We start from the raw sequence: 12,948 nt of genomic DNA, 5'->3' as shown, positions 1-12,948 counted from the left end.
TGAATGTAAAACCGTTTTAGTTTCAGGCTCAGAATTATTTCTGGGTGCTTCTAGAATTATTACTGTCTACAGATTCCAATTTGTGCAGTCGTGCTTCTTCTTTATAGTTTTTGTTCTTACAAAACATACAGGGATACCAGTCAGATCAGGTTGTAATTCTAGATGTGCTTTCAGCAGGTGAAATTACGCAAGCGCTATCGGTTTTCTCCTCAGTTTCCATACATTCTTGTTTATGACGAGTAAGATTTTGTTGACTGATGTATGATTTACAACAATATCTATGGTATTTTACCTCAATTTTTCCCGAGATGATATGATTGATAGAACTCTTCTACAATCTTCAAATATATCTCATCTTTCTGTACTTCATTAGCTTTAATAAAACTTACTTTGCCCTTGTCTGTGAAAATATATAATTTTTTCGGGCTTTTACTTTGACAAATAATGCATTCATGCCAATCGAAAGAAGATTTCACTCTCTTGGAGCTAGTTGGGACAATTTTTTAAGGACTGGTCCAAGGACACAGTTATCGTCCTTAGATTTTCGTTGTCTACAAATATAGTCCCTAGTGTGGACAGTGCGAATTTTTTTCATACACTTTCCAAATTTCTTTCTTTATATTTTATGCATGAAATATTAAGTAAGGGGATGAAATTACATGTTAAAAAAAATTGGGCGCTGAATCTTTATGTTAAGTAGTGATTTGGTCCAGTTAAAAAAAGGTCAAAACTAGTATGTCTAAAGCTGTCAAACTGAATTTTAGACCCCCTTAACATAGAATTGTCAATATTTTGAGTTAGAGCTGGTAGACTTTTCTATAATTTTGATATTATTTGTCCCAAAAGTAGTACACTACACTGTAAAAAAAATTTTGAGATAGAGCAGGTGCGATTTTTTTAATTTGAATTTATTGTCTAAAAAGAAATGCACTACGAAATAACTGTGTTCTCGGGACTAAGAGATGAATTCAGGAAATGTAGATTCTGTACTTTGGCAACTTCCCTGAATAATTTGCTGGTTTCAATTTGTCAAACTCAATAAAAGTAAAGGATTTACATCTTTATTTGAAAGAAATTCTGTTAAAATGTCCCATTTTGACATTATACGGCTAAAATAAGCATTTTAAAGCAGTTTCCATTTTTAAGCCTAAGAGGCATGCTGACTTTCTATCTAGCAGCTTTTTATGCTTTGATATTTGTGTTTCTATGATTAATTCAAATTCTATTAACCATTTGTGAACTCTGAATATAGAGAAAAGTAGATCATCACAGAAAAAAATGTGCAAAATGTGTTGTATTTGGCCCTGGTCGAACTGCCTGTTTGATGTATGTGAAATGTGAAGGGCTTTGTACATTAAATCTGTAGTCCATCATAAATATTTCACTAAATCTGTAAAAAAAGCACTTGACAATGATCTGTGCACCTTATCCATTTCATATACTACCTTTATTTTCTTCTTTAGGATAGTATGTGGTTCAAATATATGCCAGTTGAGACTAAAGCTACATGCAAGTTTTCCTTTGAAAAGTGAAAAAACTGTGCATCAGACCATACTGTCTGCAAAAAAAGTTGAATGCAAGAGTCCTTTTGCAATTAGACTCCTTGTATCATGACATCTTAGCTTAGAAATGAGCAAAAAGTAACAAATTTCCATTTCTTGTAGCTTCTGTATGCATTTTTATATGTAAATATGTGCTACGGCCTAAATTGACTCTATTGAGTTAATCACAACTATTGAAATAAAAAAGTTTATAAAATTTGAATGGTAAACATCAAGAAAAAATCATTGTCTCTTTTTTTTTAGATCTTGTCTTGCTAATCATTTTTGCATATTTAAGTTTCTATCTATCTATTATAATTTTAAAGATATAAGGCAATAATACGTCCTGTAAACGGGCGTATAAAAACGCAAAAAAATAGAAAAAAAATCATAAAAGGGCAATAACTCTAAGAAGGAGTCCACTGACCATTTCGAACATGCACACTTATTTGTAGAACTTATCTTGCTGATCATTTTTGCAATTTAAGGTTTCTCTCTATCTATTATAGTATTCAAGATAATAGGCAATAAAATGCTCCGCTGGGGCGCAGCTTGATACGACCGCAGAGGTCGAACCCTGAACAGTTGGGGCAAGTATGGACACAACATTCAAGCTTGATACAGCACTGAATTTGGATTGTAATTAAATATTTGACACAGCATAGGTATCTCACACAGAATGAAAGTGGTCTAAGAACTTAAAATTTTTTAATTTACCTATTCAAACCATATCATTATTATTTGCTTTTATATATAAATCAGAAATAACCAATTTAAAATGAAAAATTTTAAAGAAACCCCCCCCCCCGAATTTTTTGAACCCCCTTATGATTCATCACCCCCAAACTCAATCCCAGCTTTCCCTTTGTGGTATGGTACCTTGCAGTACAATTTCAGAGAGATCCATACACTTGAACACAAGTTATTGTCTGGAAACTAGCAAAATGCTTGTTTTTTGGCCCCTTTTTGGCCCCAAATACCTATATGTTTTGGGCAATTACCCCCAAACTCAAACCCAGCTTTCCCTTTGTGATATGGAACCTTGCAGTACAATTTCATAAAGATCCATACACTTACACACAAGTTATTGTCCTGAAACTAGAAAAATGCTTGTTTTTTGCCCTTTTATGGCCCCTTATTACTAAAATTTTGAGGGAATTACCCCCAAAATCAATCCCAGCCTTCCCTTTGTGGTATGGTACCTTGCAGTACAATTTCAGAGAGATCCATACACTTACACACAAGTTATGGCTGGAAGTTACAAAAATGCTTATTTTAGGCCCCTTTTTGGCCCCTAATTCCTTAACTGTTGGTACCATAACCCCCAAAATCAATCCCCACCTTCCTTTTGTGGTATTGAACCTTATGGTAAAATTTCATTGAGATCCATTCACTTGAACTAAAGTTAGAGTGCGAAAACTAATGTGTCTTCGGACGATGACGACGACGCCAACGTCATACCAATATACGACCACAAAATTTTTTTTGCGGTCGTATAAAAATGATAAAAAATTTAAAATTTGTCATTTAAGGGCAATAACTCCTATAAAAAGTAGGCTGACAGTTTTGACGTTACAGGATCAACTGGTAGAGCTCAATATTCTGAACATTTTTGCTTCTCTCAGATTCTCTCTATTTATAACAGTTTTCAAAATAATAGACAAAACTTGCATTTTACCCCTATGTTCTATTTTTAGCCATGTCTGCCATCTTGGTTGGCAGGCAATGGTCATCGGACACAATTTTCAAACTAGATACCCTAATGATGATTGTGGCCAAGTTTGGTTAAATTTGGTCCAGTAGTTTCAGAGGAGAAGATTTTTGTAAAAGTTAACTGATGACGACGGATGCCAAGTGATGAGAAAAGCTTGCTTGGCAATTTGGCCCAGGTGAGCTAAAAATAAGTTTAACATTTATTCTTTCATTTAAAAACATTTCCAGGTGTGTGTTCTTTGGGTGCATTAAACTCCTTTACTAAGCGTCTTTTTAGATGTCGCTGCTGCACTATTATAAAATCTATAAAACTTACCTTTATTTTTTGAAAATATCTAATAATGAACAGTAAATTTCAAACCATATTTATACATAATTTCTAAATTTAGGTTATGATATTGTATCTATTTTTTTAACTATGAATCATCTTTCAATTTCTATTAATTGTGCAATACATCTTCGAATTTGGATTGTGATTAAATATTTGACATAGCATAAGTTTCTGACACAGAATAAATGTGGTTTAAGAACTGAAAAATTTAATTGGACATATACCTTTTATGATCCAATATTCAAAATCTAAATACATGGTTAGAATCAGCATATCAAAGAAACCCAAAAATTCAAGTTTTGATGACATCAAACAAAAGTTTAATTTTGGACCCTTTGGACCTCAATGTGGACCAATTTGATAATGGGGTCCAAAATCCAAAATCTGAATACATGGTTAGATTTGGCATATCAAAGGACCCCATATATTCAATTTTGTTGAAATCAAACAAAAAAAAAAAATGTGGATAGTGTCCACATGTGGACACAGATGATGCCCCCACTTGCATATCATATAGTTATAAAGGGACATAACTGAAGAACGGTAAAAGTGACGCTACCCAAATTTGAACTTGATCTGAGTTTTGTGGTAATAAGCATTGTGTGTAAGTCTCATAACATTTGAATGAGGCTAACTTAAGTAGAGAACAGAAACTAAAAATTCAGCAATTTTTCTATTTGTAAACAGGCATAACTCTAGAACAGTTAGAGTGACGCTACCAAAATTCAAACTTGATCCGTGTTTAGTGGTTTTTATAACATTTGGTTGAGACAAACTAAAGTTAGAGAACGGAAACGAAAAATTCAGCAATTTTTATGTTTATAAAGGGACATAACTCAAGAATGGTAAAAGTGACGCCACCAAATTTCGTACTTAATCTGTATTATGTAGTAATAAGCATTGTGTATAAGTTTCATAACATTTGGTTGTGGCAAACTAAAGTTAGAGAACGGAAACGCAAAAATTGTACATTATCTTAGTTTTGAGGTAATGAATATTGTGTATAGGTTTCATAATGTTTGGTTTGGGCCAACTTAAGTTACAGAATGGAAACTAAAAATTTTGCAATCTTTCGATTTATAAAGGGGCATAACTCAATAATGGTTAAAGTGACACTACCCAAATTCTGTGTTTTATCAGTGGAAGGCAAAATTAAACATTGCATTGTATAAAGCATTGAATGTAGTTGATTCAACTATAATCATGGACAAAGGAAGATAACTCCAATTTTAAAAATAACTTGATATTTAGAAGAAAATAAAAATTTTGCAATTTTTCCATTTATAAAGGGGCATAACTTTTGAACGGTTAAAGTGACTCCACCAAATTCAAACTTGATCTGTGTTTTGTGAAAATAAGCATTGTGTATAAGTTTCATAACATTTGGTTGAGGCAAACTTAAGTTAGAGAATGAACTAAAAATTTTGCAATTTTTCCATTTATAAAGGGGCATTACTCTAGAACGGTTAAAGTGATGCCACCAAAATTCAAACTTGATCTGTGTTTTGTGGTAATAAGCATTGTGTATAAGTTCCATAACATTTGGTTGAGGCAAACTTAAGTTAGAGAACGGAAACCAATTTTGGGACGTACGGACAAGGGTAAAACTTAATGCCCCCTCCGCTACGGCGGGGGCATAAAAAGTTTAATTTTGGACCCCAATTTGGACCAACTTGAAAACTGTGCCCAAAACAAAAATGTAAATACATGTTTAGATTCAGCATATCAAAGAAACTCAAGAATTCAATTTTTGTTAAAATTAAACTAAGTTTTATTTTGGACATTTTGGACCTTAATGTGGACCAATTTGAAAACCAGGCCCTGAATCGAAAAATCTAAATACATGTTTAGATTCAGCATATCAAAAAACCCCATTGAAATTGGTTAAGAAATAAGCAATTTATACCAAGTATTAGAAAAGTATTTTTTTTAGCCCCTTTTTCCTAAACATTAAAGGCTATTACCCCCAAAATCAATATCAACCTTCCTTTTTTCGGTATGGAACCTTGTGGTACAATTTCATGGAGATCCATAGACTTATACTAAGTTATTGTCCAGAGACCAGAAAATCTTTGTTTTTTTGCCCCTTATTCCTAAATGGTTTGGGCCATGACCCCAAATAGCAATCCCAACCTTCCTTTTGAGGTATGGAACCTTGTGGTAAAATTTAATAAAGATCCATACACTTGTACACAAGTTATTGTCCTGAAACAAGAAAAATGCTTGTTTATGGCCTCTTTCTAGCCCCTAATTCCTAAACAGCTAGGACAATAACCTCCAAAATCAATCCTAACCTTCCGTTTGTGGAATGGAACCTTGTTCAATTTCATAGAGATCCATACACTTATACTCAAGTTATTGTCTGAAAACCAAATGTCTTCTTACAACGACGACGCTGACAACGTCATAACATTATACAAAAGCAAAAATTTTACAGTCGTATAAAACTGTTAGTCATCCATCACTTCAAACATACAATTGACCGTATTGTTATTTGGGAATCTTCAACACATGACATGAGAATTTGTGACACTTGAAGTATTGAAGTCATACAACAATAACTTTTCTTTTGTGGCATTTAAGATATTTGCTCTTGTGAAGTGAACATTTTACGGTAACATTTGTGATATCCAGCGATAGCAATAAGGTGTATGTGAACAAGACATTTTAATTCTTTTTTTCAACAAGCATTGACAACCTTTACCCCATAGGTCAAAATATTGGGCTGGCATTTTCTGTCTTCTAACTTTTATTGTTTTGAGTTTTATGTTATGGTGCTTTGCCCTATATATTTAGTGATGGAATGATAATTTCTATATTTTTTTGTTTTAATTTGTTTAAAAAAAACATGAAATAAATGTAAAATAAACATACTGGCTATGTGGAAATTTTTTTTAAAATCCATCCACCCATCTGTGAGTAGTTAAAGGTTTGATAGACATGGTGATTAAAATAATACCTTCTCCAATTGTTATGTGTAATTCTATGAGTGGTATAATAATGGAATTTAGAAAGCACCTAGCTTTTATTTACAATAAATTATTTCGCTGAGCTTAGATGGATACGACTGCAGAGATCCAACCCTGAACAGTTGGGGCAAAAATGGACACAATATTCGCACTTGATACAGGTCTGAATTTGGATTGTAATTAAATATTTGACACATAATAGGTTTCTGACACAGAATAACTGTAGTCAAAGAACTTAGAATTGGTCATATGATTTGAATTTATATTCAATTTTTTTCTTTTGTGCAATACACTATACTGTTGCGAATTAAACTCCCCCCCCCCCCCCCCCCCTAATTTTTTTTTCACCTCATACACAACATTTTACTCTAAATGTGTTTGGATTACCTCCCTTACACTGCTTTTAAATTGTCTTAATTGTCCATTAACCAGGAAACCCTTGTTTTTTCCCCCTTTTTTGCCCCTAATTCCCAAATGGTTTGAGCCATAACCTCCCAAAGTCAATCCTAACCACCCCTTTGTGGTATGGAAACATGTGGTATAATGTCAGAGAGATTCATACACTTAAACGCAAGTTATTGTCTGGAAACTACAAAAATGCTTATTTGGGCCCCTTTTTTGGCCCCTAATTCCTAAACTGTTCGGACCATAACCCCCAAAATCAATCCCAACCTTCCTTTTGTGGTTATAAACCTTGCGAATAAATTTCATAGATTTCTATTTACTCATACTAAAGTTATTGTCCGGAAACCAACTGTCTTCGGACGACGACGTGATACCAATATACGACCGCAAAAATTTTTTGCGGTCGTATAAAAACAACCTGAATTCAGTGGTTGTTGTTTGTTGCTGTATATCATATTCGTATTTCGTTCATTGTTTTTTACTTTAATCAGGCTGCTAGTTTTCTTGTTCGAATTGTTTTACATTATCATTTCGGGCCTTTTATAGTGGACTATGCAGTATGGGTTTTGCTCATTGCTGAAGGCCGTACAGTGACCTATAGTTGTTAACTTCTATGTCATTTGGTCTCTGGTGATGAGTTGTCTCATTGGCAATTATACATCTTCTTATTTTTATTTTAACCATGTGTCCTTATATTTGTGCTAATGATATGTATTTTATCACACATTATTTTCATGAGATCTTTGTTTAAATCTAACCTGATCCTTGATATCTTGTAATTGCTGTTGTAATTTCTGTACATCTTTGGTGGTATCTCTCGAACCATTGTTCATAATACCTGGTGGCTGAGGGGCTGGAGGTGCTGTAATCATGCAAATGTCATTATTTAAAATTCATAAATACAAAGATAAAAGCATTAAAAAGTACAACCACATTCACATGAATCCAATGATTATATATATAAGGAAGCTTTTGCACTTTATATTGTGAAGGCAAGATTGTCAATTTTAACAGGACAAACTACCAGTACCTTTTATTATGAAAAAATGGTACAAGAGGGAATTTTTTTCTCAAATGAGGAAGATTTTACCTCCCTGTCAGGAAACTTAACTTAAAAAAATATTTGCAGGCTCTCTATATCTGGACAGTTGATTTTTTTCATGATTTGCCTGGGTCACATAACTATGCAAGTCAATATCTAAGCAAATAAAATCTTTATAATGGTAGGTTTTGCATCAAACACGAAACAATGAAATTAAGAATCCAAGATTCACTGAATTTTTTAGGAACCATGTTTTAAAATTGAACTTCTCTTTCATGGAAAGTTTTCAACAAGGATTATATAATATGGACTCCTAATTATTGGTGGGGTTTTAATTTTTGTGGAACTTGTTGTTAATGGTTAACCATGAATGTATTGTTCCACAAAATACAAATTGTCTAAAGGCTTGTATGCACAATGTTTTTAAACTCCCCAAAATGCAAAAAATAGAATTATGGACTTTTGTTACAAAATGGATTTTATGAATCTAAGGAATATCTTGCCTAATTGATATTTTATTCTTAACAATTATGACCAATATTTAAATTTTATCCAATGCATAAGTGTCAGAGGACCAGATAATTCATGGTTTGTAGTTTTAAAGGTAGTTCATGTTATCGCTATTTTGTGTATTTTTCTTTTCTTGTGATAATTTTTCATATCATGCTACTCGCTTGAGATAGAAAATTATCGTCAGAAACTAAGGATGCAAGTGCCTATGTCAATGTAGACATTAATGACGTCATAGGCAAAATAGCGATAAACAGATTATCAATGGTCTTTCAAACTCCTGGATGTTTCTCGGCCACATCTCATTCATTGAGAATGTAGCTGAGAAACACCCTCTCGTTCGAAAAAACCATCAATAATCTAATTGAATGTAGTTTTAGAGGTAGATAATTCATGGTATGTAGTTTTAGAGGTAGATAATTCATGGTATGTAGTTTTAAAGGTTGATAATTCATGGTATGTAGTTTTTGAAGGTAGATAATTCATGGTATGTAGTTTTTAAAGGTAGATAATTCATGGTATGTAGTTTTAAAGGTAGATAATTCATGGTATGTAGTTTTTGAAGGTAGATAATTCATGGTATGTAGTTTTAAAAGGTAGATAAGTTTTAAAGGTAGATAATTCATGGTATGTAGTTTTAAAGTTAGATAATTCATGTTATGGTGTAATACCACAACATCATAATAAATATGTCACATCTGGTTTCATACGAAAAAGGGTAGAAAAAAATATTCCCTTGATTTTGACAGTTGTAGGAAATTAACCCTGCATTTCATTGCAGAAAAAAATTTCTGAGTCATAAACATATATCTTGGGGTGTTTAAAAACACCATTCTTTTTTTATTTGTTGTTTCTTTAAAATATTTTGAAAACTTCAGGTGACATGTTGATTGGTTTACTTCCAGTGATGGTTATTATATTATATGCAATGAAATGTTATGTGAAATTTTCACTGTAGTACTGGACAGGATAAAACGTTACTCAGGCCAATTATTTCTTTATTTGAAAAAAGATAAATGCTGCACAATTTTTTGAAAAGTGCCAATTTAACAAAGACTAATAGGGGAAAATCAATGGTGTTATTAATCCTTATGTAGTTTTAAAGGTAGATAATTCATGGTATGTAGTTTTAAAGGTAGATAATCCATTTCCTTAAAACTGTTTCTCCACTAAATAAAAAATCACTTAAAAACATTTGTATAAAAATTCTGTGTGTTTATTACAGTATTGGAAATTGATGATATTTCTAGGCACTTTTAAGGATTTTACACTTACGATTTCCACCACAGCATACAATAAATGGTACAAGTTTATCTATAGAAGATCGGCACTGCACACATTTCTTCATCAATGCAGCACATCCTGCAAACAAATTCAAATTCTAAACATATTATTGTGGTATATATGTTGACTGGACAACAACTCCTTTACACAAAAAAATAATTGACATCTTTTATTATCATTGCAGACATTTAATAGAAGGCTTTCATTTAAGTCTGTAAACAGAAAGTTTTTTGTATGGCCATTTGGAAAACTTGTATTATATCATAAAAAATGTGGCCATTTGAAAAACTTGTATTATATCATAAATAAAATGCTCCGCAGGGCGCAGCTTGATACGACCGCAGAGGTCGAACCCTGAACAGTTGGGGCAAGTATGGACACAACATTCAAGCTTGATAGTACAGCTCTGAATTTGGATTGTGATTAAATATTTGACACAGCATAGGTTTCTGACACAGAATGAATGTGGTCTAAGAACTTAAAAATTTTAAATTGGACATTCACCTATTATGGTCCAATATCCAAAATCTAAATACATGGTTAGATTCAGCATATCAAAGAACCCCAAGAATTCAATTTTTGATAAAATCAAACAAAGTTTAATTTTGGACCCTTTTGACCTCAATGTGGACAAAGTTGATAACGGGGCCCAAAAATAAAAAATCTAAATACATGGTTAGATTCAGCATATCAAAGAACCCCATATATTCAATTTTTGTTGAAATCAAACAAAGTTTAATTTTGGACCCCGATTTGGACCAACTTGAAAACTGGGCCCATAATCAAAAATCTAAATACATGTTTAGATTCAGCATATCAAAGAACCCTAAAAATTCAATTTTTGTTAAAATCAAACTAAGTTTAATTTTGGACACTTTGGACCTTAATGTAGACCAATTTGAAAACGGAACCAAAAATTAAGAATCTAAATACACGGTTAGATTTGGCATATCAAAGAACCCCAATAATTCAATTTTTGATGAAATCAAACAAAGTTAAATTTTGGACCCTTTGGACCTCAATGTGGACCAATTTAAAAACGGGGCCCAAAATCCAAAAACTTAATACACGGTTAGATTCAGCATATTGTAGAACCCCAAGAATTCAAGAATAAAACCCCATTGAAATTGATCAAGAAATAAGCAATTTATACGAAGTATCTTCTTTTGCACAATACTGTGCAATTGAATATTTCTTGCTATGGCGCAATACTGTACAATTGACAATTTCTTGCTATTGCGCAATATTGTGCTATTGGATATTTCTTGCTATTGCGCAATACTGTGCAATTGAAGATTTCTTGCTGTTACGCAATACTTGTGCAATTGAAGATTTCTTGCTATGCAATTGAAAATTTCTTGCTATTGCACAATACTTATTATATAATAATTTACACATCCTGTTTGCTAATATCATTATTATTTGCTTTTAAATATTAATCAGAAATAACCAACTTAAAATGGAAAATTTTAAAAGAAAAAAAAAAGGAAAAAAAGAAAAAAAAAGAAAAAAAAAATCCCCCCCCCCAAATTTTTTGAACCCCCTTATTATTCATCACCCCCAAACTCAATCCCAGCCTTCCCTTTGTGGTATGGTACCTTGCAGTACAATTTCAGAGAGATCCATACACTTGAACACAAGTTATTGTCTGGAAACTAGAAAAATGCTTATTTTTGGCCCCTTTTTGGCCCCCAATTCCTAAACGTTTCGGGCAATTACCCCCAAACTCAATTCCAGCTTTCCCTTTGTGATATGGAACCTTGTAGTACAATTTCAGAAATATCCAAACACTTACACACAAGTTATTGTCATGAAACTAGAAAAATGCTTGATTTTTGCCCCTTTTTTGGCCCCTAATTCCTAAAATTTTGAGGCAATTACCCCCAAAATCAATTACAGCCTTCCCTTTGTGATATGGAACCTTGTGGTACATATCAGAGAGATCCATACACTTACACACAAGTTATTGTCTGGAAGTTACAAAAATGCTTATTTCTGGCCCCTTTTTGGCCCCTAATTCCTTAACTGTTGGTACCATAACCCCCAAAATCAATCCCAGCCTTCCTTTCGTGGTATTGAACCTTATGGTAAAATTTCTGGAGATCCATTCACTTTAACTAAAGTTAGAGTGCGAAAACCAATGCGTCTTCGGACGACGACGACGACGACGACGCCAACGTCATACCAATATACGACCAAAAAATTTTTAATTTTTGCGGTCGTATAAAAATGTGTATCACTTGATAATTAAGTCATTTTTTATATTTGGTGGCTGTGGTACATAATTCTTTTATTTCTTACTAGTTCACTGAAGGTTTTTTTTTCTCACTTTGATATCACTGTCAGAACTGAATGGAAGTATTTTACCCTTATACTTTGACTGACTTTTCAATCCCTGTTCATTTAGGAAATTGAATACAATCTTTATTTTGACAATTGGGAAAAAGAAAATGGGAAAAATATAGCCAATTATATTAACAAGAATTTTCATATACATTAGCAAAAGAAATGTAACAAGCATTCTGTGAGTATTGCATGGCAATACATAGTCCCCTACCGGTTAAAAATTCATTGTAATGGAACGAAATTCAAACTTGATCTATAACTTGTCATGGTGTAAACTACATAAAACAACAAACAAACCTACCACTAAGTTCTTCAAACAATTTACTAAAGAAAAGGAAAAAAATCCAAAATGTCATTTATCTTAATACAATGTCTTTTACAAATCTTTAAAAAAAATGAGTTATTTCCCTTTGAACTGAAATCTAGTAATTAATAATGATTTCATCAAAAATTTAATTCTAGGGAAAGGGCTATAACTGAACAAGGAGAAAAGCAAAAATCAAGAAAATCGAACTCGACCTGAAACTTGTCATGATAAAACAATACACCAAATATCAAATCAATATCTTCAAGCATGAAGAAAAAAAGTCTGGAAAACTGATTTGCCGGACTGATGGATGGACAGACGGACAAACAAACAGATGGACAGAGTGCAAACCTAAAGTCCCCTTAGACTTCGTCGGTAGGGGACTAATAATTATTCCATAAACAGCTGCTCCAAGAGAAAATGATATACCCTTTTTTGCATATTGAAATTGTTGCAAGATAAAATTGGAATATTTAGGATTTTAATGAAAAGTCAGTAAA

General features: G+C 32.7%; 1 protein-coding gene and 1 long non-coding RNA gene across 3 annotated transcripts in view; one reads left to right on the top strand and one right to left on the bottom strand.

The window, feature by feature from the left end:
• The window catches only part of LOC127727203 (E3 ubiquitin-protein ligase MIB1-like), a 103,114-nt gene that overhangs the window by 5,915 nt on the left and 84,251 nt on the right, over positions 1-12,948 (bottom strand). For both annotated transcript variants that reach the window (XM_052234665.1, XM_052234675.1), the window contains 2 exons: positions 9,787-9,873; positions 7,718-7,821 (listed from right to left, as the gene is read on the bottom strand). In XM_052234665.1, coding sequence (XP_052090625.1) covers positions 7,718-7,821; positions 9,787-9,873 — 191 coding nt within the window. The remainder of the gene's footprint in view (positions 1-7,717; positions 7,822-9,786; positions 9,874-12,948) is intronic.
• LOC127727616 (uncharacterized) overlaps positions 1-12,948 on the top strand; it is a 95,332-nt gene that overhangs the window by 11,363 nt on the left and 71,021 nt on the right. The gene's annotated exons all lie outside the window — the stretch shown is intronic.

This window comes from Mytilus californianus, unplaced genomic scaffold (assembly GCF_021869535.1).
Source record: "Mytilus californianus isolate M0D057914Y unplaced genomic scaffold, xbMytCali1.0.p SCAF_1, whole genome shotgun sequence".
NCBI classification, from domain to species: domain Eukaryota; kingdom Metazoa; phylum Mollusca; class Bivalvia; order Mytilida; family Mytilidae; genus Mytilus; species Mytilus californianus.
This window is presented reverse-complemented; position numbering and strand designations above follow the sequence as displayed.